Source organism: Microcebus murinus, chromosome 18 (genome assembly GCF_040939455.1).
Source record: "Microcebus murinus isolate Inina chromosome 18, M.murinus_Inina_mat1.0, whole genome shotgun sequence".
Taxonomy (NCBI): Eukaryota; Metazoa; Chordata; class Mammalia; order Primates; family Cheirogaleidae; genus Microcebus; species Microcebus murinus.
In genome coordinates, this window is record NC_134121.1 from 28018290 (window position 1) to 28042325 (window position 24036).

At 40.5% G+C, this 24036-nt stretch overlaps 2 protein-coding genes across 6 annotated transcripts in view; one reads left to right on the plus strand and one right to left on the minus strand.

Annotated features, from left to right (window-relative positions):
* Positions 1-24036, plus strand: part of ACACA (acetyl-CoA carboxylase alpha) — a 292538-nt gene that overhangs the window by 11144 nt on the left and 257358 nt on the right. The gene's annotated exons all lie outside the window — the stretch shown is intronic.
* On the minus strand, positions 3204-23326 carry C18H17orf78 (chromosome 18 C17orf78 homolog). The gene is made up of 7 exons (XM_012780788.2): positions 22940-23326; positions 21513-21599; positions 20770-21015; positions 12881-13006; positions 11382-11506; positions 10800-10931; positions 3204-7507 (listed from the first exon to the last, which is right to left on the minus strand). The coding sequence occupies exons 1-7, from the start codon at positions 22995-22997 to the stop codon at positions 7430-7432; spliced, it is 852 nt and encodes a 283-aa protein (XP_012636242.2). The 5' UTR covers positions 22998-23326; the 3' UTR covers positions 3204-7429.

A 24036-nucleotide genomic window follows, 5' to 3' on the forward strand; every position in this document is an offset into this window, starting at 1 on the left:
GCTGCTGCTTCAGGGGTTCGACACCAGCCAGAACACAGCCTGAGCACAGTCAGACCCCGTCTCCAAAAAAAAAAAAAAAAAAGAAAGAAAAAGAAAAATTAGCCCACCATCGTGGCGCACCTGTGTAGTCCCAGCTACTCAGGAGGCTGAGGCGAGGATCAGTTGAGCCCAGGAGTCTGAAGTTGCAGTGAGCTATGAAGACACCACTACACTCTAGCTGGGGTGACAGAGTGATACTCTGTCTTAAAAAGAAAAAATACAGAAAGCATAAAAGGGGTGTTAATAATCTGGGTACACAAAAAATTTCTTCAGAGCAAAAAAACAAATGGAAAAATATTTCCAACTCATACGACAAAGGGCTAATCCTCTAACATAAAGAGCTCCTAGAAATAGATAAGAGACTAACCACTCAATAGAAATGTCAATGAAAGGCCGAGCGCGGTGGCTCACGCCTGTAATCCTAGCTCTTGGGAGGCCGAGGCGGGCGGATTGCTCGAGGTCAGGAGTTCAAAACCAGCCTGAGCAAGAGCGAGACCCCGTCTCTACTATAAATAGAAAGAAATTAATTGGCCAACTGATATATATAAAAAAATTAGCCGGGCATGGTGGCTCATGCCTGTAGTCCCAGCTACTCGGGAGGCTGAGGCAGAAGGATCGCTCAAGCCCAGGAGTTTGAGGTTGCTGTGAGCTAGGCTGACGCCACGGCACTCACTCTAGCCTGGACAACAAAGCGAGACTCTGTCTCAAAAAAAAAAAAAAAAAAGAAATGTCAATGAAAGATATAAGTAAAGCTTATGTGTAGCATTTTTTAATTTCAGCATATTAGGAGGTACAAATGTTTAGGTTGCATATATTGCCTTTGGCCCACCCGAGTCAGAGCTTCAAGCCTGTCCATCCCCCAGACGGCGCTTACCACACCCATCAGGTATGTAATATACCCTACATGCCCGCCTACCCCCTCCCTCCTCACGTGTAGTGGTTAAGAACATAAAGATTTTGAGGTCAGCTACCTATTTTGGAATCCTAGCTTTGTCACTCACTAGCTCTGTGACCTTGGGCAAGTCTCTGATCCTCAATTTCCTCTGCTGTAAAATACAAATAATAATTGTAGCTATTTCAGAGGGTTAAGTGAGATGAAGGCCAGGCAGAGTAACCTGGTGACTCATGGTAAAAGAAGAAAAGGCACAGAGAAAATAACTTCCAAATTTCTGGTATCTGGGAACCTTGAAGAGGTTCTAGGAAAAGGACGAATCTAATTCCCATCTGCCTCTTCTTTCATTAATGGCAGTTATTTACTAAGTTCCTGCAAGTGTGAGAGACAGCCCTGGGCCTAGGGATTTAATGTAAGTAAAACAGACTGGTACTAGCTCTCAATGCTTACCTCTGTATGAGAGATAGGCATTAATCAAATGCTACAGAAATACGTAATTGCAAACAGATGAAGACCAGGAAGGAAATTTATGCAATAAAAGTATAGAGGACTCTAATGGAGTTTGGGAGGTCATATTGAGGAGGTGACTGTTGAGCCAGTATCTGAAAGAAGGCTGGAAAGTTAAACAGGCCAATAGTAATGAAGGAAGGGGAAGGTGGAATGAGGAAGTTGAAGCAGTGTTCTAGGCAGACAGAACAGCACAGGCCCTGAGCCAGGAAAGGATGCTAGTCTACTGCAGCTGAAGCTAGAGAAGGGGAAGGGATTGTGGAGACTGGAGGGAGGCCGGCAGATTACGTAGGGCCTTGGCAGTCTTCCTGAGGATTTTGGACTTTATCCTGATAGCAGTGGAAAGTTACCAAATGGTTTTTAGCAGAAGAGTAATAAGATCAAATTTGCATTTTGAAAAGCTCACTCTGGTTACAGAGAGGAGAACTGTGTGCAGATTAAAGGGAAGCAAGAAAGTGTACGGGGAGATAGATTCAGAGGCTGTTGTAGTTCAGGCCAATGATACACTCCCTAAACCTACTTGTTTTCCTAACATGACTTTAGCAGAAGGCAAAGACTATTCTTACATAGCAAATGTGCATCAAATGTTGTTTATTATTATTTATCTATAGTTAGAGATAAAAGGCTTACAATTAATCCACCAGGAAGAATGAGTACATTGGAGTGAAAAGATTTCATTGAAAGCATGAATATGTGAATCAGAATCTTTGCTTTCTAGATAGGGAGGGAATTAGAGGAGTAAAAAGTAATACCACAGCAGGGTGAAGAGGAGGCCAGACAGACCTCCCTAATTGCAGTGTTGCTCTGGCACACCAATTGTCTGTTTTGCTAAAGTTTTTGTTGTGCTAAGACACAAATGTTGGGCAAAGGTACTTCATGGCTTACCCTGGCAAACTCAGAGCTTTTTAATGGGTAAAAGGCCCAGGAGTGTAGATATTACTGCATTTTGCAATTCTTTTCAACATTATGGATTCATCATAGATGTTGAGGAAAATAAAATCTAAATAAGTCATTCCGAAATTGAACCTGTGCATCATTTAGCTGGTTTAATTTCAGAATAAGGCAATGACAGACACTATTACTTTCTTGAGAGTTGCTTTTTTTCTCTTGCTACCATGAAGAACAGAATTGGAATATGCTGAGGACCCAATTACCTTATTTTGTCATTTAAGTGTCTGCATCAGCAAAGCAGAGTTCTTCAAGATGGGAGACCTTGAAGTCTTTCTGAGAAGTATATGTGGTTTTGTAGGACTTTCAGGCATAAGCATCAATAACTTTTAATTAATTAATTAATTAGTTTATTTAAAAGATGAGGTCTCACTTTTGCTCAGACTGGTCTAGAACTCTTGAGCTCAAGTTGTCCTCCCACCTTGGCCTCCCGGAGTGCCCTAGGATTACAGGCCTGAGTCACCACACCAGGCCTATCAATAGCTTTTTACATGCAGCCATAGAAGGCAAAATGAAAACAAATTCTTGGAGCCAAATGGGACTCCCAGAACCTCAACAGTTGTTTATTTATATGTAAATCCATACGTTAAGGAATCTTGTATTAGAAATACACTTTGGATTGTAAGATTTTTCACAAAGGATTAGTGTCCAGGAGTATATTCAGGATTACAGGAATTCTGCAACTCAATAGAAAAAACTAACAGGTAATAGCCTTTCTAATAAATAGTTAAACATAAAAAAAAAAAAGACCAACAACCCAGTAGAAAAATAGGGAGAGGTTAATTAGCAAGCAAAAGAAAACCTAATGGCAAATAAATATATGCAAAGGTGCTCAACTTTATTTTTAGTCAAGAAATGTACATAAGAACAACAATAACATAATATTTCATAGCTATCAGAGTGGCAAAAATTTTAAAGTCTGAGATTTCCAAGTTGGGGAGGTTGTGGAATATGGGGACTCTCTTTACTGCTGGTAGTACTCTATAATTTAGTACAACTACTTTAGAGAGCCATGTGCAATCTAGCAAAGTTGAAGATATATGTATCCTATAACTTATGAATTCTACTCTTTGGCATATGCCCTAGACATAGACACGTCCAAGTATATTCACTGTAAAAGAAATGAACTGCTGTCTGATATTATCTCATGTATATACTTTTATCAGTCTTCAAATTCAGTGTCTTTTCTATAGAATGTTTGATTCTTCTAGAGGCTATAAGGACTTTACCCTATCGCCTGCACTGTTTATTCTTCTTTTCTGGTACATTAGGGAGAAGTAGTGAACTGACTTAATCCTTGAAGAGTCTTCTGGGCATCATCTTATTCTGCAAAGGCCATAACACCAAACCTCTAAACATATCATTCTCCATCCAATTTTAAATTTTAGTAAATAAGACTTAAAATAGAACACGATTTGACTGTTATGAATGATTGTTCTCCTTGGGGTAGTAATACAAACTTCACATTTGTCATGATTTGTTAATCTAATTTACATTTGTTTACACCATTGCCTTTTTTCAGAGGATGCAGTTAGCAACTTCAGCCACTGGATGGTGCAAATTCACAAGAGTCCAATGAAAGTTCCTAGAGGTCCAATAAAGCTCCAAGGCACACCTGTTGCTACTCCGCACCAAGGGAAGGCGGGTTGGGTAGAAGGAAAGACTTTTTGGACCTGAAATTTCAGTATAGACATGTATCCAAGTTCACTGGTAACTCAGATGAAGGGAAATTTTTAGAATTGATGACTGACAAATGAGGTCATTGAATAGGGAAAGAAAAGGAAAGAAAAAAGAAAAGTACTAGCTGAAATAATGAGGAAAAGGAAGAGGAAGAGATAATGAAATATGAGGAAAAAATAATATAATAAGTCTAGAAAATAATATAAGTCCAGAGAGAATGAACTGAAGTGTTAGCAACAATTAAAATATGGCCCCTCATTGATTTGCTTCTCCCTAGAAACTGATAGCAACTTTGATATAAAAGTCATTTTCTTCTAGGAGGTCATATATGCTACCCTCAGCTATTTATTTGGTGATATGACATTATCAACAAATTTTTTGAGTGTCTATAGTGAACTTGGTGCTTTGTTGATGCAAAGTAATGTAGAGATATACAAATTAACACAGACACTACAGGCTTCAAGCAGAATAACCAGAAAGTACACATAAAAAGATAAAGGCAATATGAGGGACATTGTGTGAACTCTGGAAATATAATCCTTTCTGAAAGTGGGAGGAGAGAAGTAGAGTGCAAGAGTATGAGGGGAGGACAGGGTCAAAGGGCTCTCAAACTGTCCAAGGCAAAAAAAAAAGATTTCTTTTGGCCCATAGTCATAAGTACATACAGCAGCTCTTCCTTGGAAAATGGCAGTTCTGGACATAAACATAGGAAACATGCTCTCTCAGTCAGAATTTGCTGGACAGTGCTTAAAAAAGGTCCAAAATAAGAAGGGGTAGGGGTTGGGGGAAAGAATGTTTAAGGCTAGTGCCATCCCTAAGTCTACCATTGCACTAGCCTGAAGGTACAGAAAAGCAAGGATGCCAATGAACTGCTCAGACCTGTCAGAGATCCAGAGTCCTAGGTAACTTTGATTTTTAAGATTACAGGTATATCTTTCACAGGTAGAGAAGAAGTATAAAAAGAGTAAAAAAGGCCAGGTGCGGTGGCTTACACCTGTAATCCTAGCACTCTGGGAGGCCGAGGCAGGAGGATCACTCAGGGTCAGGAGTTCGAAACCAGCCTGAGCAAGAGCTAGACCCCGTCTCTACTAAAAATAGAAAGAAATCAATTGGCCAAGTAAAAATATATAGAAAAAAATTAGCCAGGCGTGGTGGCACATGCCTGTAGTCCAAGCTACTCGGGAGGCTGAGGCAGTAGGATTGCTTGAGCCCAGGAGTTTGAGGTTGCTGTGAGCTAGGCTGACGCCATGGCACTCACTCTAGCCTGGACAACAAAGCAAGACTCTGTCTCCAAAATATATATATATATGTATATAATGGTGACACCAAGAATTGTGCCAGCTTTGAAGTGATCTGTAGACTCAAGTACACATCCCAAAGCCCACACAGGAGTTCTCCCTTCTCTGCCATCTCTCTCATCTCTTAGATTTCAAAAATCTCCACTGGTAAGGGAATATAGGATTCAGAGTTGTTAATTGATGAGGGAGTCAGAAAATCTTCAGAGGGGTCTTGCTTTCTAAGGGGAAACAAGTTGTCCCCAAAGCCAAATAAACAATTTTGATTTTGTCAGTGAATTTCTTCCTTTTTTTTGAGACAGAATCTCACTGTGTCACCCCAGGTAGAGTACAGTGGCATTATCATAGCTCACCTCAATCTCAAATTCTTGGGCTCAAGCAGTTCTCCTGCCTCAACCTCCTAAGTAGCTGGGACTTCAGGCGAGTGCTACCAGGCCCAGCTAATTTTTGTAGAGATGGGGTCTTACTCTTGCTCAGGCTGGTCTTGAACTCATGACCTCAAGTGATCCTCCTGCCTTGGCCTCCCAAAGTGCTAGGATTACAGGCATGTGCAAGTATGAGGCCAATTTTGTCAGTGATTTTCCATAAAGTCAGTACAAATGTTACCCGAATTATACTGTTGCCCAAGAGTTGATGAGTGTAGACTTTGCCACGTGTTTCATCTCCTGGAAATCTCATGTTTCTGGATTAAAGGACATTCTGTGGTGGAGGAGGCTGGGAAGGATGGGGATGAATGCAGGCATTTGTCTTGGACCAAGAGCTTCTGAATACATAGTGCTTGTAATCATCCTCTCTAGTAGTCCTGGGAAAGAACAAGCATTTCCTCCTCTATTTTATGGTCAAACTAAACCACAGATGGCAGGATAAACTTGAGGCAATGTTGTGAATCAGTGGCAGAATGCAAATAATATACTCATTTATCCAAAAGCTAACTCCAGTGCTTTTCCCTCTCTACTGTATTTTCAAACTGTGCTCTGTGGAAATTTAGAGGTTCCTTAGGGCTTCCTTGAAAGTTATCATCATCCATGCTTTGCATCTGTTCTATCTCTTTAAGGTTCAACTTGAATATTAACTCAAGCCTTAGGGTCAGGTGTTCCCCTGTTGGTATTGTTTTAAGAATCACTTTTTTGGACAGTACTTGAAGTAGAGAAGTAAGAAAGTAATTACTTAGAAACAGGCACATTTCACCAAAATGAAATGGTTTCAGACTCTTATGAAAAAGTAGACCCACACCCTGTCTTATCTCTCCTCCCATTCCCTTTTTCACCTAAACACTCTTTGGTGATCAGCTGTTTCCACTTTCTTACCCAACTCCTATTTAACCAGATCAGATATGACTCGTAGTTATGCCCCTGTGAGAAAGAGCATCATCATAATCATTTTGCTCTGGAATCCTTATCCAAAATGTATTCGGCTCCCTATTAAACTAGGATATAATACCAGACCCACTTTAGGAATTCTGGATTGTTAGGAGACTTCATTTGGGTACTATTTGTCTGTAGTTTCTAAACCGTTTTGGGATGACTTATGAAGAGGACTTTTAGAATGCTTAGGGTAAAGTTCCTTTCACCACTGTGTTGATAACTACATGTAGTGGCAGAAGGTAAATCATAGACACTTATGAATGTCAATCAGGGAAAGCAGGAACCCCACCATAAGCTAGTTGAGAGCCAGTGAGCGTGAAGTCAGCTGAGGATAACAGAGGAGTTGAAAGCTGTGTCACATCAACAGCTGCCCTTGTTCCTTGGCAGCTGTGTTTAAGTCTTTTGTCAAAGAGAGCAATAAGGTCCATCCATAGTACTTGGAGGGAAGGCCTTTTGTTTTCATTTGAGGGGATAGAAAGATATCCATTTTTTAAATATACAAAGTTAATCACAGAGGCTTGTGGCTAAGTCAGAAGCAGTGGCATGAGGGTTAGCCCAGGTTCTCCCTTTCTGGAATTTCTGTTTGATTATAATGTCCCCACTGAAGACACAAGTGTAAAATTGGCCAGAATCTGCCCCTGTTGATAATAGGGAGAAGACAGTGTAGTATCATTCATTCAATGTGTGAGGCAGAGCAAAGCTTTTCAGAAGTATGTCTGGTGGATAACAGTGATCCCTGCAGTTTTCTTTGAGTTTGATGAGTTGGGAGCATCTTGTCCAACCTAGAGATTGAAAGGAAATACGAATGATAAAGAAGGATACAAATGGATACTTCTTCATGTGCCAACAAAGGGATAGCTAAGCAAAAATACTCATATTGTCTACAGCCATGCCACCCTGAACACGCCCAATCTCATCTGATCTTGGAAAATACCCATGTAATTCTAAGTACACTTACTTTTGCCTTTGTTACTCATAGTTATACTGTGAAAGTACAAGCAAGGCGTATATATGTATGAGAACCTACAATTGGTTGGAACCTATAACCTATTACTAGTAAAGTGCCCATTTACCCTCTGCTTGACCTTTTTGCTTTGAATGAAAAAGGCCCTGAATATGCAGCTGGTTTGAATCTCAGACGCACAGGGATTCTATTGCTTTCCTTGAATTAGTCCCACACAATCTTATTACATTTTGAAAAGAGAGATTTGGGTCTATGTGAACCAAATATTTTTAATAATCCCATTCCACCCTCCCTATGCTTTATGCCCCATCTAATTTTGTATGTACTTCCTAAATACTGAACTGTTATGAACATAATTAAGTTTTTGTGGTTGCTGAGTTTTTTTCCCAACTAAACTGTAAGCCTCTTGAAGGCAGGGTACTTGGCACACAGCTTTATTTATTTTATTTTTTTTTTGAGACAGAGTCTCACTCTGTTGCCCAGGCTAGAGTGCCGTGGCATCAGCCTAGATCACAGCAACTTCAAACTCCTGGGCTCAAGCAATCCTACTGCCTTAGCCTCCCAATTAGCTGGGACTACAAGCATGCGCCACCAGGCCCGGCTAATTTTTTCTATATATGTTTAGTTGGCCAATTAATTTCTTTCTATTTTTAGTAGAGATGGGGTCTGGTTCTTGCTCAGGCTGGTTTTGAACTCCTGACCTTGAGCAATCCTCCCGCCTTGGCCTCCCAGAGTGCTAGGATTACAGGCGTGAGCCACTGCACCCAGCTGGCACACAGCTTTTAGTAAAATTTTGTGGAATAGATGAATGAGCTGGTGATATTCTTTTAATTCACTATAGGAATTATAACAAAAGACTTGGATTCTAGTTCTGTTACTACCAGATATATGACCTTGGAAAAGTCACATAACCTCTCTAAGCCTCTAATCAAGTATTAGTAATATGTAAATACCTGCCCTGGCTACCTTCCAGGGTTTTTGTGAGGCCCAAATGATGTAAAGTGTATAAAATTGCTACCTTATTACTAATTTTATAATTCCTTTGTCATTTTGTAGCCTATTATATTCTAGAAGTCCAGTCAGAGTTGCTGCTACAATGGGTAACTAATTCTGGACTAGACATTTAGTCCCCTTCAGGCCTATTTCTTCTAATGTTGTATAGAAATAATACTATTGATTGGAGTAAAGAATTAAAAATATACCTGTGATAATATACTAATTTGGCTGGGCACAGTGGCTCATGCCTGTAATCCTAGCACTCTGGGAGTATGAAGCAGGAGGATTGCTTGAGGTCAGGATTTCTAGACCAGCCTAGGCTGGAGGGAAACCCTGTCTCTACTAAAAATAGAAAAATTAGCCAGGCATGGTGGCATGGGCCTGTAAACTCAGCTACTCGGGAGGCTGAGGCAGGAAAATTGCTTGAGCCCAGGAGTTTGAGGTTTCTGTGAGCTAGACTGATGCCACGACACTCTAGCCCAGGTGACAGAGTGAGACTGTGTCTCAAAAAATATATATAATAATAATAAATAATAAAATAAAATAAAAAAGAATGCCATTGTAAGCTTTTTAAAATAAAATAAAATCATGCTAATTTATATGGGGTCATCATCCAATATTAGAAGAAATAGGATTATAAAGAATATTAACCTAGAACAGAGAAAAAAAATAAGTTAGCAGTGGGTGCCTGAAGCACTGTGATAAGAAAAATTCTGATGGCAGGCCTGGGTGGAAAGGGTGTTGGGCTTGACTATTGATATGTACATTTGACATATAATTCAAGAGTAGCAGCATGTGTACCATCCTAGACTAAATAATCTTTGAGACCCATTCTCAGTGCTATAATTCTACAAAAGTGGACACCTTGTTTAATTTTAAAAGTATTAGAAACCTAAACTCTTTGCCTTAGTGAGTATTGTAGATATTTTAGAGAAAATGCCCATCAATTTCTGATATTCAAAAGCCAACTCCACTCCTGCTGGGGAAACTGGATTTAAAGCAGCCATGCTGAGCCAATGATGTAGTGTCAATTTTAGACACCAAAGGGCACTATTAATTTATAATCTTGTCAGGAAACCCAAGGTGAGGGAAGGAGGTTGCTTTGCCAAGCCTTCCCCCCCCCCTTTGAAGCCTACAGCATCTAGTATGCCCAAGTGGTCTCCCATACAAGTACTAACCAGGCCCAGCCCTGTTTAACTTCCAAGATCAGGTGCATTAAGGGTAGTATGGCCATACTACTTTGCCAAGTCTTCAAATTGTGTTCAAGTGTGGTGGTTCCTAAACTTTGTTGTATATAAGAGTTACCTAGGGACAGGGATGGATACATATGTTGTGGGTTCTGAAGCTCTTGCAATTTTGGGGAAACTTCTTAAATAAAAATAATACAAATTTTAAAAATACAAAATTGGATAAAAGGGCCGGGCGTGGTGGCTCATGCCTGTAATCCTAGCACTCTGGGAGGCCGAGGCGGGTGGATTACTCAAGGTCAGGAGTTGGAAACCAACCTGAGCATGAGCAAGAGGAAGGTCCCGTCTCTACTATAAATAGAAAGAAATTAATTGGCCAAATAATATATACAGAAAAAATTAGCCAGGCATGGTGGCGCATGCCTGTAGTCCCAGCTACTCAGGAGGCTGAGGCAGCAGGATTGCTTGAGCCCAGGAGTTTGAGGTTGCTGTGAGCTAGGCTGACACCACGGCACTCACTCTAGCCTGGGCATCAAAGCGAGACTCTGTCTCAAAAAAAAAAAAAAAAAAAATATTGGATAAAAGACCTTGGAAAGGGCCCGCAGGTCCTGAAGCTTAAGCTTCATTGATTTCACCATAAATCCAGCTCTACTTGGGGAGCTTATTGAAAAAATCTTTAAAATAAGAATACTGGCTTCACCCTAAACATTCAGATTCAGTATATTTGGAGCCCAGAGATATGTATATTCAATAAGCATCTTATTGTGTTATGGCTGGGCTAATGTTAAGAAAATATAAATATAAATTCCTACCCATTTCCTGACATATAAAAGAATTATTCACATCTGCTTCATAATTGAAGTAGCTCCCTGTCTCCCAGCACTTATATGTTAATGCCTTTGTCTCTAAGCAAGTCACATAAACCACACAGAGAAAACTTTCCTTCTCAGGCTGAGAGTCACGCTGGGATTCAGCTGTCCCAGGTTTCTGGCCTCCTTTCTTTGGCTTTCTCCACCACCACTGGCATTGGCACAGCTTCCTGGCTCCTAAGCATTGACACTGAAGAGAGAAAATGACTAGTATTAACTTCAAGTGGCCTGTAAGCATTTGATTATCTTCCAAACCTGTCAGGCAATTTAAAGGAAATCATCTATTCTAATGAAAATATTCAGGCCTATTGGTTATATCCTTCCTAGAGAATGTCAAGTATAGCAGAGGAAAGGAACTTGCATTTAATGAGTACCTCCTATGTGCTAGGCACCTTTTACACAGTATCCCAACCTTCACAATTACCATAAGAAGTGAATATCATGATACCTATTTTACAGATAAGGCAACTAAGGTTGGAAAATTCAGCAACTTTTCCAAAACCACTCAGCTAGTGAGTATGAGTGGCAGATCTGTCCAAACTCCAAAGTCTGTGCTTTTCTGATTATGCCAAGCTGCCTCTGGAACAGAAGGAAGTCTTTATAGATCAAGGTCAAGGACCCAAAACATTAGCAAACTTACAGGACATGGGACTTCAAAAATTACAAATATTATAATGGCGACTCCACTGAGCAACAATGTGACAGCAATCAGAAATTTGACCACAATACTCCATTTCTTCCTCTTCTCTAGGTTCTCATCTGTGTCTAAAGGAAAGAGATGAGTGGAAGAGGGAGAAAAGAGAATTTAAGAGAGGGAAGAGATTGACCCTTTGACTTGAAGTTCTGCTGTCTCAGAAGACTAATATTAGGGCACAGCCTGACCCAGAGGCAGAGGCTGAATTTCCAATTCAAACTCAGAATCAGTAGTGGGGTGGGCATCATAGGATCTGCTGTAACCTCTTTTGCAGCCTGTTCTCAACGAGTCACCTTCCCTGGAATTGGGGATTTTTCATAATCATGTAGGGCTGATTCTTACACTGCTCTCAGAGGAAGAAAAGGCTCGGGTATACAAGGAGTTTAAATGTAATTTTCACTATCAACCCTCTCGGGGTTCCTACCTTTCTACTCTGACAGATTTTGTGGGATTAGAAAATAACCTTTCCTATGCTTCCCTTGGCTTTAGTGGGGGATAGGAGCAGCAAATGTGAATTGGCATTGCTTCTGGGTCATAAGCCAAATCTGGTGGCAAGTAGCTCATACGTATCTTTTTTTTTTTTTTTTTTTGAGACAGAGTCTCACTTTGTTGTCCAGGCTAGAGTGAGTGCCGTGGCGTCAGCCTAGCTCACAGCAACCTCAAACTCCTGGGCTCGAGTGATCCTTCTGCCTCAGCCTCCCGAGTAGCTGGGACTACAGGCATGTGCCACTATGCCCGGCTAATTTTTTATATATATATATCAGTTGGCCAATTAATTTCTTTCTGTTTATAGTAGAGACGGGGTCTCGCTCTTGCTCAGGCTGGTTTTGAACTCCTGACCTTGAGCAATCCGCCCGCCTCGGCCTCCCAAGAGCTAGGATTACAGGCGTGAGCCACAGCGCCCGGCCTTCATACGTATCTTGTTATTACTGATCTCATATTTACTTTTCCCCTGGTAAGAGCTGAGCTGTAACCCAAACTAGAATCTTGTAGAATTTGAGTCCTGGTCAATTTAGGGAGGACTATTTCTAAAAACAGTGAAAATGAAAACATGCACTTTCTTGGTGTCACTACTGTTACAACTACTGTTGAAATACAATGGTATTGAAATAGTGTCCATCTATAATGCAATGACTAGAATTACCTACCACATGAATATGATTTATTCTATCTCCAAATCTGGATATGAGATGAGCTCATTTGCATGGAGGTAAAGGATCAATTGATGTTGTCAAACTGTAAACATTTCTGAGATCTTCTTTATAGAGAAGCTGACTTTTTCCATAAGAAATGGAATGGTTTTCTAATATAAACTCTGTAACCTCCAGGAAAATCCTAGGAGACCCAGACTAATATTGGGGCTAAAGATGTTTCTTTTTATTTCTGGTCTTGTTTTACTCCTATTTATTCTGTACCTTGTTCTTTCAAGGGGCTAGAAAAATTACCAATACTTGTAGTTTTCTCTCCTTCTGTATTCCCAGGAGTAATGGAATTGGTAGAGGTGGAAAAAGTCTCTGATGAAGCCCCGATCACTGGATAGACCTTACATTGGGAGATCCCTGGTAAAAAAGCTATAAAACAAGAAAGAAACAATGAGAGTACACAGCTTTAGGAGAAATGTTATCCTGTCTTACTTTACCCCACTAAACTCTGTCTCTACCCAGTTGATATTAAACTTCTAATTGTGGCTCCATTGACCTGTCTGTCCATAGGTTTAGGGTGTGAGCACAAAATAATGCCAAGAATAAATGAGGATAGAGATACTAATAAGATATATGGATTAAATCCTCACGGAACTTTTGCCTAACATAGCATCAAAGTGAAAGAGTAGACCGTATCTCATTTGCCTATCATTCTTAAGGCCATAATAACAATAAAGATGGAGGGCGTAACATTGTTGAACATTTCCTTCTTTTAAAAAAGGTGGCTCCAAAGTCCGAGGAAGAACGTGAAATATAACTTGCCTGAATGACTGCTGGAAGTCGGTCCAGTGGAGTCTAAGTAAACTACTCTGAGAGGGGATTAGGGAAAGCAGGAAGAGTTGAAAGAAGGAAAGTCTATCCAGCTTCATACACTCCTCAATTTCATTCATTCTTCAAATGTTTATAAATGAGTATCTAAGCCTGAGCAAAAGCAAGACCTCGCCTCTACCAAAAATAGAAAAAATTAGCCAGGTGTGGTGGTGCACACCTGTAGTCCCAGTTACTCGGGAGACTGAGGCAGGAGGATAGCTTGAGTCCAGGAGTTTGAGGTTGCAGTGAGCTATGATAATGCCACTATACCCTAACTAGGGTGACATAGGGAGGCTTTGCCTCCAAAAAATAAAGAAAAGAAGAATATCTATGCTGGGCACAGTGGCTCACACCTACAATCCCAGCACTTTGGAAGGCCGAGGCAGGAGGATTGCTGGAGGCCAGGAGTTTATGACTAGCCTGGCAACATAGACCAACAGAGACCCCCCCCTTTACAAAAAATTAAAAAATTAGATGGGTGTGGTGGTGCACACCTGTAGTCCTAGCGACTGGGGAGGAGGATCACTTGAGCCCAGGTGTTTGAGGCTGCAGTGAGCTATGATGACACCACTGCACTCCACCCTGGGCAACAAAGCAAGACTTATGTGCCAGGCACTGCTTTAGTATTTTGTTTTTCTTTTTTTTTTCTTTCAACCCTGGTGTCTCATTATGCTTTCATATTTTGTATGTATCAGTTGGATACATTCTAGCAAGGGAGTAGGCAAAGAGGAGGAAGGGCTGGGGGCAGGCAGGGAGAAGCAGACAACAGTAAGTATAACAAATTTCATGGTATATTAGAAGTGGATAAGTACTGCTAAAAATTTAAAAATAGAGCTAAGTAAGGGAGTAGTCTGAGGGATGTGGATGAGCAACCTGAAGTATAGGCTCAGTGAGAAGGTGAGAATTGAGCCAAGACTTGAAGGAAGTAAGGAGATTAGGCAAGCAGATGCCTGGGGAAGTAGTGACCTAGGCAGAGGGTAAAGTCCCTGGGGCAGAGTGTGTCTGGCATATGACAGTTTTAGAGGAGTAGCAAGGAAACCAGTGAGACTGGAGTGGAGTGAGCAAGGGGAACAATTGTAGGAGATGAGAATCTACAGGAAATAGTCCCATATTATTTAAGGCCTTGTAGGCCAGTTCAAGGAATTTGGTTTTTATTGTGATTGGAATGGGGATCCGTTGCAAGGTTTTGAGCAGAGAAGTGGCAGGATATAGCTTTAGTTTTAAATAATTACTGGGCTACTGTGTTGGGAATGGGCTAGTGGTGGGCAAAGATAGAAGCAGGGTAACCCTCTTAGGAGGCTATTGCAGAAATCCAGATGAGAAACGATGTGATTAACACCAGCAGTGGAAATGATGAGAAGTAGACGGATTTTGGTTGTAGTCTGGAACTAACTTTACTCACCTCTAGAGTTGATCTAATCCAATTCAGACAGTGGTTCATGGTCCATATTTAGGGTCTCATATCACTGCTTATTAAATTAAGGTCTGTAAGTTCTACTTGATCTTTTCTTTCTTCTTCCTTTCTTTCTTTTTTTTTTTTTAATTATTTTTTTTATTTTGGTATATTATGGGGGTACAGATTTTAAGGTTTCAATAAATGCCCATTTCCCCCCCTCCCCCCAAAAGTCTGAGTCTCCATCATGACCATCCCCCAGATGGTGCACATCTCACTCACTATCCTTTCTTTCTTTTGATAGACTCTTTTTTTTTTTTTTTGAGACAGAGTCTCGCTTTGTTGCCCAGGCTATAGTGAATGCCGTGGCATCAGCCTAGCTCACAGCAACCTCAAACTCCTGGGCTCAAGCAATCCTGCTGCCTCAGCCTCCCCAGTAGCTGGGACTACAGGCATGTGCCACCGTGCCCAGCTAATTTTTTCTATATATATTAGTTGGCCAATTAATTTCTTTCTATTTATAGTAGAGATGGAGTCTCGCTCTTGCTCAGGCTGGTTTCAAACTCCTGACCTTGAGCAATCCGCCTGCCTCGGCCTCCCAGAGTGCTAGGATTACGGCGTGAGCCACTGCGCCTGGCCCTTTTGATAGATGCTTATTCTGTTGCACAAACTGGAGTGCAGTAGTGTGATAATAGCTTACTGCATCCTTGAACTCCTGGGCTCAAGTAATCCCATTGCCTCAGGCGTCCCAGTAGCTGGGACTACAGGTGTGTGCCACCATGCCTAACTAATGTTTTAAAAATTTTTTTTGTAGAGACAAGGTCTCACTTTATTGTCCAGGCTGGTCTCAAACTCTTGGCCTCGCAGTCCTTCCCCCTCAGCCTCCCAAAGTGTTGGGATTACAGGCATGAGCCACCATGCCCAATGACTTTTCTAAATTACTCTTCCATGTCTTAACACATTGACTGCCACACTAGAAAAGGAATTTTTCCTTGGGGCCACAGCATTTTATTACAAAAATACAATAAAAACTTTGAAAACAAAACAATCCTTTCTAATTTAATGAAAAATTTGTGGCTTTTTAAATTGTTTTCTGTGCATGAGTTATATGCAACTTAAAATATAGTTCACATAGCTCCCAAGGTGAAGAGATGTGTGAGTTACTTCACAGGCCCTGGGCTCAAAACTAGCATGAATTAAATACAACTCACATGGCAGTTAATCTGTTAATTAAGTCCATGTGAAAATGATAGTTCTTTCCTACAGAGACCAGTGACAACACCAGGCAGTGTACATGAAATTACAAGGGAAGAAGTAGTCCCTGATTTCAGTTTAATCAGGAAGACAGTGTTGGCAAAGATAGGCAGAGACTGACATAAAATCAACAGGTTTAAAAGAAAAAACAAGGAAATTTTCAGCACAGTGCCAGTCAGTTCTCTGAAGTGATATGTACATAGTTATGAGACTGATGAGATGAAGATAAACAAATCTCACTTTGGACAAGTCACATAAATTCTCTGAGTTTTGGTTTCCCTATCTGTAAGATGGCTATGATAAAATAAAACGTGGTCTACCTATTTCGCAGAGCTGTTATGAAGATCAGAAACAAATAAAAATGAGAGAGCACATGTGAAAACACATTGCAAACTATTATGACTGAAAGAGGAGGGAAACATAGTAGAAGAACTCTTCCCTCTAGCCACAGGGGTAATGGTATTTCAACGTCGCATGTCTGCCTACCTCCTGGGAACTACTACTTCAAAGTCTACTAAATAGGCTTCATCTGTCATTGTGAAATATTTTCAGTTCTACCTAGCTTCTAAATTAATGTCCAGCCATGTTAGCAACTCATCTCTTTCAGGTCTTGTCTGCTAGGCAACTGAGCATCAAGATGGAACAAGTTTGTAAATATAAACACTTCATTCCCATTTGTAGCTGTAGAAACTGAGCTGTGTAGAAATTAATTTGTCAAAAGTAATAATTAAGCTGGATGTGGTGGCTCACACCTTTAATCCTAGCACTCTGGGAGACCAAGGCTCGTGGATGGTTTGTGCTCAGGAGTTCAAGACCAGCCTGAGTAAGAGTGAGACCCCATCTCTACTAAAAAAAATAAAAATTAGCTGGACAACTAAAAAAATCTCTCTCTCTCTCTCTCTCTCTCTCTCTCTCTCTCTCTCTCTCTCTCTCTATATATATATATATATATATATATATATATATATATATATATATATATATATATATAAATTAGCCAGGCATGGTGGTGCATGCCTGTAGTCCCAGCTACTCGGGAGGCTGAGGCAGTAGGGTTGCTCAAGCCCAGGAGTTTGAGGTTGCTGTGAGCTAGGCTGATGCCATGGCACTCTAGCCCAGGCAACAGAGTGAGACTGTGTCTCAGAAAAAAAAAAAAAGTAATAATTAATATCAGAAGAAACACTAGTTTGATATTATATCTCCTATACCCACAGTTTCACATGGGATAGTCAGACCTTTGAAATTGGTTTACGCTAATCAAATTCCAAAAAGCTAATCTGTATACTAAAATGACATTTAAAAAATTTACGTAGGGGGCTATATCTGTCAAATGTATCAGATCGGACATTTTGCTCTTCTTGGTACCCTATTCTAAAGATACAGGTTCCTGTGAAACTTAATTCATAATTAGAAAGTTTCTTGATTAACATAGAATCTAACAGTAGGATCTAGACGGTGTAAACTATATCATAAATGATAAAGACCTAATGTGACTAGGCTCACACCTGTAATCCCAGCACTTTGGGAGGCAGAGATGGGAGGATTATTTGAGGCCAGGAGTTCAGACCAGCCTGGGCAACATAGTGAGACCCTATCTCTACAAAAAATTTTTTAAATTAGCTGGGCATGGTGTTGGGCACCTGTAGTTCTAGCTGTTCAGGAGGCTAAGGTGGGAGGATCACTTAAGCCCAGGAGTTAGAGATTACAGGGAGCTATGATTGTGCCACAGCCTGGGTGACAGAGCCAGACCCTGTCTCTTAACAACAACAACAAAAAAGACAGAGAGAGAAGACCTAATGAGTTATCTTTCTGTGCCAGAAGGAAATTTCAAAATATTTGTATAATATGGGGTCTTTTCCTTGGCCAGATTCCATAAACAGTAACAAACAATCCCAATCTAACTTTTTTCTATGTTCCATATTATTTCTGATGACCATCTGTGTTGCAGAACATTTTCATCTTTACAGCATCAAATTCCTACTTTACTCTGAGGACATTTTCATAAACTGTCTTCTGCCTGTTTCTGGGACATCTCCTATGCAGACTATCTCATCCATAGTGTGATAACCTCATGGGGCATCTATTTATGACCTTGTAAATTTGACCACTTACCTAATTTTTGGGGGTAATTTTTTTGGTAACTTTTCTAACTTTTTGGGATCTGTCATATCCTGGTATTCAATGTATGTTTAAATTCAAAATAGGCAGTTTCAAACTTATAAAAGGGGTTTTGTCTCAAAAGTCCATTTATAAATCAGTTGTTTAGAATTCATCATTGTGGTTTCATAGACTTGTATGGTGAATGATGACTATATCACCAAACTAATCCACAAACATCCCTTTAGTCTCTTTGCATGGCTCAAATAGTACAGTGTAGTAGCTTAAGTTCTAGATGTGGGAACCAACCCCCATTTCATGTAGGAAAAAGGAAGAATTTCTTCCTTTTTTCTTGGAAGACTAGCTAAAGGCAAAATTTTAAATGAGGTCAGATGATCTTTGGCATCTCTCCTCTTCCTTAACCTCTCAGTTTTTCTTGTCCCAAATTTCTAAGAGCTAATGCCCTTAAATGCCCTAAGTCCCACAATGCATAGCACTGTATTCACTCTGTCCAGACTGCTCCAGACTCCAAAATAACTTAAGTCCACTATTCTCTGTCACAACTGCCACTGAGTCAAGCAGGGTGTCATATCTTAAGAGGAACTATTTGATCGAATTACTTTTCATTAATGTTGAGTGACTGAAAGCCCAAAACCTTGCCAGAGGCTTTTGAGTTTTTAAGAGGTTTTTTTTCCTTTTTCCATAGAAATCATTACTTTGGAATTTTAGAAAGTATAATAAAGTGAACTAAACATTCAAGTCACATGAGAATATATAATTTACTGTACTGGGGCCACATCCTGAGAGCCTGGCCACTTATTTCCCAATCTCTAGTCTAGTTTTTAAAGTTTTTTCCCCATTATTCTGCTTGTGAACACACAGTTTCTCTGACAGTGTCAAGTGTTATTTTATTTTTCCAGCAGTATGGCAATAGCATCTAGGGGACTGCCCGTACGTAAAGGGGAATTGTCTATACCAATCTATTGATCAGAAATTATTTGACAAAAAGAATGGGTGAGAGTAGGAAAGGAAGGCAGAAGCAAGGGAAACTTAAGGCTGAGGTCAAGAACCACTGCCCAGCAGCTGGGGGGGAACAGGCATTCTCACAGTGTGAGTAGGAATGCAAAATGGAACACCCCTATGGAGGATAATTTAGCAATATCTATCAAACCTTTGACACAGCAGTCCTGCTTCTTGGAATTTATCTTATTGATAAATTGGAGGTATACAAGAAGAATGTATAAAGTCATTGTTTGCAGCATTGTTTGTATTTGCAAAAGATTGGAAACTACCAAAATATCTGTCAACAAAGGACTAGTAGGATAAATTAGATCCATACAATGGAATACTGTACAACTGTTAAAAAGAAAGAATGAGATAGATAGGGAAGATTGCTTGAGGCCAGGAACCTGAGACTAGCCTGAGCAAGAACAAGACCCCATCTCTACCAAAAATAGAAAAAAAATAGCCAGCTGTGGTAGTGTGCACCTGTAGTCCCAGCTACTCAGGAGGCTGAGGTAGGAGGATCACTTGAGCCCAGGAGTTTGAGGTTGCAGTGAGCTATGATGACACCACTGCACTCTAGCCTGGGTGATCGAGTAAGATCCTGTCAAGAAAAGAAAAGAAGAGAGGAGAGGAGAGGAGAGGAGAGGAGAGGAGAGGAGAGGAGAGGAGAGGAGAGGAGAGGAAGAAAAGAAAAAGAATGAGGTAGATATATACATATTGATACTGAACAACCCATAAGATATGTTGCTAAGTGGAAAAAGCAAGGTGCAGAACAATGTATATAGTATGCTATCATTTATGTCTTTAAGATTTGTATGTGCTTAGAGTATTTCTGAAAGGAAATATAGAAAGTTTTTTTGTTTTTTGTTTTTTTTTTTTGAGATAGAGTCTCGCTTTGTTGCCCAGGCTAGAGTGAGTGTCGTGGCGTCAGCCTAGCTCACAGCAACTTCAAACTCCTGGGCTCAAGCAATCCTGCTGCCTCAGCCTCCCCAGTAGCTGGGACTACAGGCATGCACCACCATGCCTGGCTAATTTTTTCTCTATATATTAGTTGTCCAATTAATTTCTATTTATAGTAGAGACAGGGTCTTGCGCTTGCTCAGGCTGGTTTCGAACTCCTGACCTCGAGCAATCTGTCCGCCTCAGCCTCCCAGAGTGCTAGGATTACAGGCGTGAGCCACCGCGCCCAGCCGGAAATATAGAAAGTTGGTAATAGTGGTTCTCTCAGGGATAGAGAACTACAGGATTGAGAGACAGGAGTAGGAGGGAGATTTAGTTTTCACTATAAATCTGTGCTGTTTGAATATTTTACTGTGTGCATTCTAAACAAAGAAAATTTTAAAAAACTGTCAAAATAAGATCCTTCAGAAATGGAGATCGTATGAAAATCACAGTATATCAGGGCTAGAAGGGACCTTAGATATTAGAAAACTGATTCTCAGAGAGAACATAGATTTGTCCAAGGTAGGGATGATCCATTTCCTTGTGGCTTTAGCTGCTAATACGCTCCAGCTGCCTTCAAGCACATCAACTAAAAGTTAGTGCCTACCTCCATCTCCTTTTCCAATCTCACCTTTGCCTGTTAGAAGGGATCCAGTCTGAAACTTGGATGTAAGGGTTAGGTGACAGCTTGGGGAGGCAGAGTTGTTTCTGTGGGAAACAGCAATGACTTGTAGGTTCTTTAGAATATGCTTAACCTTTGGCTTTCTCTCCAAATACACAAGGTTGACTTTCACTTTGTTCTCAGAAGCAAGGCACTGCAGAGTAGCCACAGTCTGATTTTGGATGAATGTTGCCCTTTTGATTTCTGTGTGAGTTTCTAGAAGGAGAAAAGCCAGACAGAAAAATGAAGGTAATTCTTGATCTGAATGGTGCCGAGGTAACCCATTTCCATTCCTGACCACTGTTAAATTCCACTGCTACATGTTTCCTCTTTATAGTTTACTTTTTCCTTAGTATATGTTCATGGTACTAAATATACAAGTCCTGCCTTTCTTCCTTCCTGCGAGGGGTGTCATGAAGATAGGTGACTGCAGTAAATTCAGCACAGAGAAATGTTCATAGATTGTTTTCTTTAATGCACAGAGGATTAAGTGCTGCCTCCTACTTTATCTCCATCTGTTTGATTTATATAGGCATGCCTTAGGTAATAGTTAATGAAAAAATTGGTTTTCAAAAAGCCTCCTGGGGGGGATACATATCTCTAAAATAGGATATTTGAGATATGGGCTAGGAAGCAAGCAGATAAGGTGTCTTTTAAAGATAAAAATTTCTTGGAATGGCAACATGATTTTCCAGAAAGGGCCCATTCCCTACCTTGTGTTAGCAAATCCCTGATGCTTGGCACATCCTTTGGGAAGAGCTCAGGCAGCTGTTCCACTTGGCAACTGCTATCTCTGAGGTCTGGTGGGGGTAGGGGGTGAAGGTCAGAATTTACTGGGTACTTACTCTTTAGAATTCTGGGCACTGGAGGGGAAGATGCAATAGAATGCAGTTCTTGCTCATAAAACTTGCAACTGAGGAGATCAAGCACTCCCTAAAAAGACTTTAAAAAATCACAGCCAAATACGTACAAGTAGGAGTTAGCCTAGTATAACAAATTCTGAGTACTAATCCATTACCTTTAGAAGAAAGAAAGGTGAAATAAAGTTAAGTTACAAAGCTAATGAAAGACTAACCAACTCATTACCTTTAACATAAGGTAAAATATGTATACCTGCTTATTTTCTCTCCTCCCTCCTGTTCTATTTGCCTTCTTGTATTAAAGAAAACTTTTGAAAACTGATTTAGTCGAACCTTAAACAAGGTATCTCTCTATAGGTTTCTGTAGAACCATAGGTCATAGTTATTTCTGCTTTTTGGCACATGGTTCACAGGCTGTTGTGAATTAATTTGTTAACTTTGTTACTACTGCACCTTATGGTATTTGGCCTTAACTCTGATTAGCTAATTTTAGAGATGAAATGTTTAGGAAAATTTGAAAAATCATGTTTTTTTTTTTGAGACAGAGTCTCCCTTTGTTGCCCAGGCTAGAGTGAGTGCCATGGCGTCAGCCTAGCTCACAGCAACCTCAAACTCCTGGGCTCAAGCGATCCTCCTGCCTCAGCCTCCCGAGTAGCTGGGACTACAGGCATGCGCCACCATGCGCGGCTAAGTTTTTCTATATATGTTTAGTTGACCAATTAATTTCTTTCTATTTATAGTAGAGACAGGGTCTCACTCTTGCTCAGGCTGGGAAAAATCATGTTTTAAATAAACAGTTACCAAAGAGCAGCAAATGGTGCCACTCCACCCCCTTATCACTCCTTCCCTCAGCTGTCCCCACCCAAGAACATTGCCATCTAACTATTTGGATGTACTACCTTAAAAACAAAGGCAACATATTATCAGGGGTTGTGAATTTGGGAGTCTGAGGTGATGACAATACTGAAACTATGAGAGTACCCTGTAGAAAAGAAAGCCATCTAACAGCATAAGGACTTTTAATGTTAGTTACATGAACAAGACAAAAGAATGCATCATATTCTCTGAAGATGTCTCATCCTCTTCACACTATCTTTAGCTATCTCTCTGGGTTGAATAAATTGTAGTCCTACTTAGACAGGAAAGGATAGCATGGGAGTACTTCCAGAAAGTATTGCTTGCTGGATATCAGCTATATCTCTATCTGGTGAGAAAGACCCCCAATGCTTTCCAGGCCTGTCTTTGTATTCTCCAGGACATTAGGCTAGAGAAGTACTTACCTTTCTTGTTGGCATCATAGGATGTAATGATTAGGCTGAAGACCAAGATGGTATCCATGTTAGCTTGAGCACATGCTCATTGCAGAGACAAGCCACTACTGATCTGTCACTGCCTCTTAAAGCCTTATCTCTAGTTGCTTTCACTGCCCTGGAACCAAGTTTGACCCTGGGAGACTCTGGTTCCACCCTGATTATTTGGCCCCATTTCCTGAAGACCCAAGAATAGAGCTGATTGGACAAAGGGCCAAGAGTGCTTATTAATGATTGACTCAGAAGGTCTTCTTCTGACTTCTGTGCTGGTGCCGACATAAAGAAATGTAATTATCTAGAGGTTTCTCTAGCAGAAAGGCATAAACACCCAGCGATATGCTTTACAAATACTTGCAGATAGACACGTAGACATGTAGACATTCACATGCATGCTCACTGACACAGGCACATAGGTTTACATAATAACAAAGAGATGTGGTGATTTCTATTAAGGAATATAATTTCTAGAATAGAGCAGGAAACAAGGACTAGAAATTAGTAGAAGTGACTACTAGTACAGGACCTGTTATTAACTGTATCACCCTGGGAAAATTACTTGACTTCTCGGGATCTTAATTTTCTCTTCTCTAATTGAGTCCTGACCAGATGACCACTAGAATTCATCCACAGTTATACACATAAACTTAACATTAGCACAAACATACCTATAGGGTTTTGCACATTTTCACATTCCTAAATAGTAAAGTGAGTGTGGATAGACAACATTCCTATGACTACTAGGCTGAGAGGTTGTTAGAAAGAGGTAGATGAGTGGTACTGTCTGTATTTTGGGAATGTTTTCGTAGACAGATAACCGTTGTTGAAGATTTGTCCAAAATTGTATTTTTTAGTAAAGAGTTTACATCTCATGGGCATGGGTACAGTGACTCATGCCTGTAATCCTAGTACTCTGGGAGGCTGAGATGGGAGGATTGCTTAAGCTCAGGAGTTCAAGACCAGCCTGAGCAACAGCAAGACCCTGTCTCTACTGAAAAGATAGAAAAATTGGTTGAGCATCATGGCTCGTGCCTACAGTCCCAGCTACCCAGGAGACTGAGGCAGGAGGA

What these genes read in the sequence shown, in the direction of transcription:
- C18H17orf78 (XM_012780788.2), bottom strand. Translation starts at nt 22,997, where the DNA reads ATGGATACCATCTTGGTCTTCAGCCTAATCATTACATCCTATGATGCC. An exon ending in CAGGGATTTGCTAACACAAG is followed by an intron (nt 21,016 to 21,512) that starts GTAGGGAATGGG and finishes TTCTCCTTCTAG; the next exon opens with AAACTCACACAGAAATCAAA. An exon ending in ATCCCTTCTAACAGGCAAAG is followed by an intron (nt 13,007 to 20,769) that starts GTGAGATTGGAA and finishes CTTGTTTTATAG; the next exon opens with CTTTTTTACCAGGGATCTCC.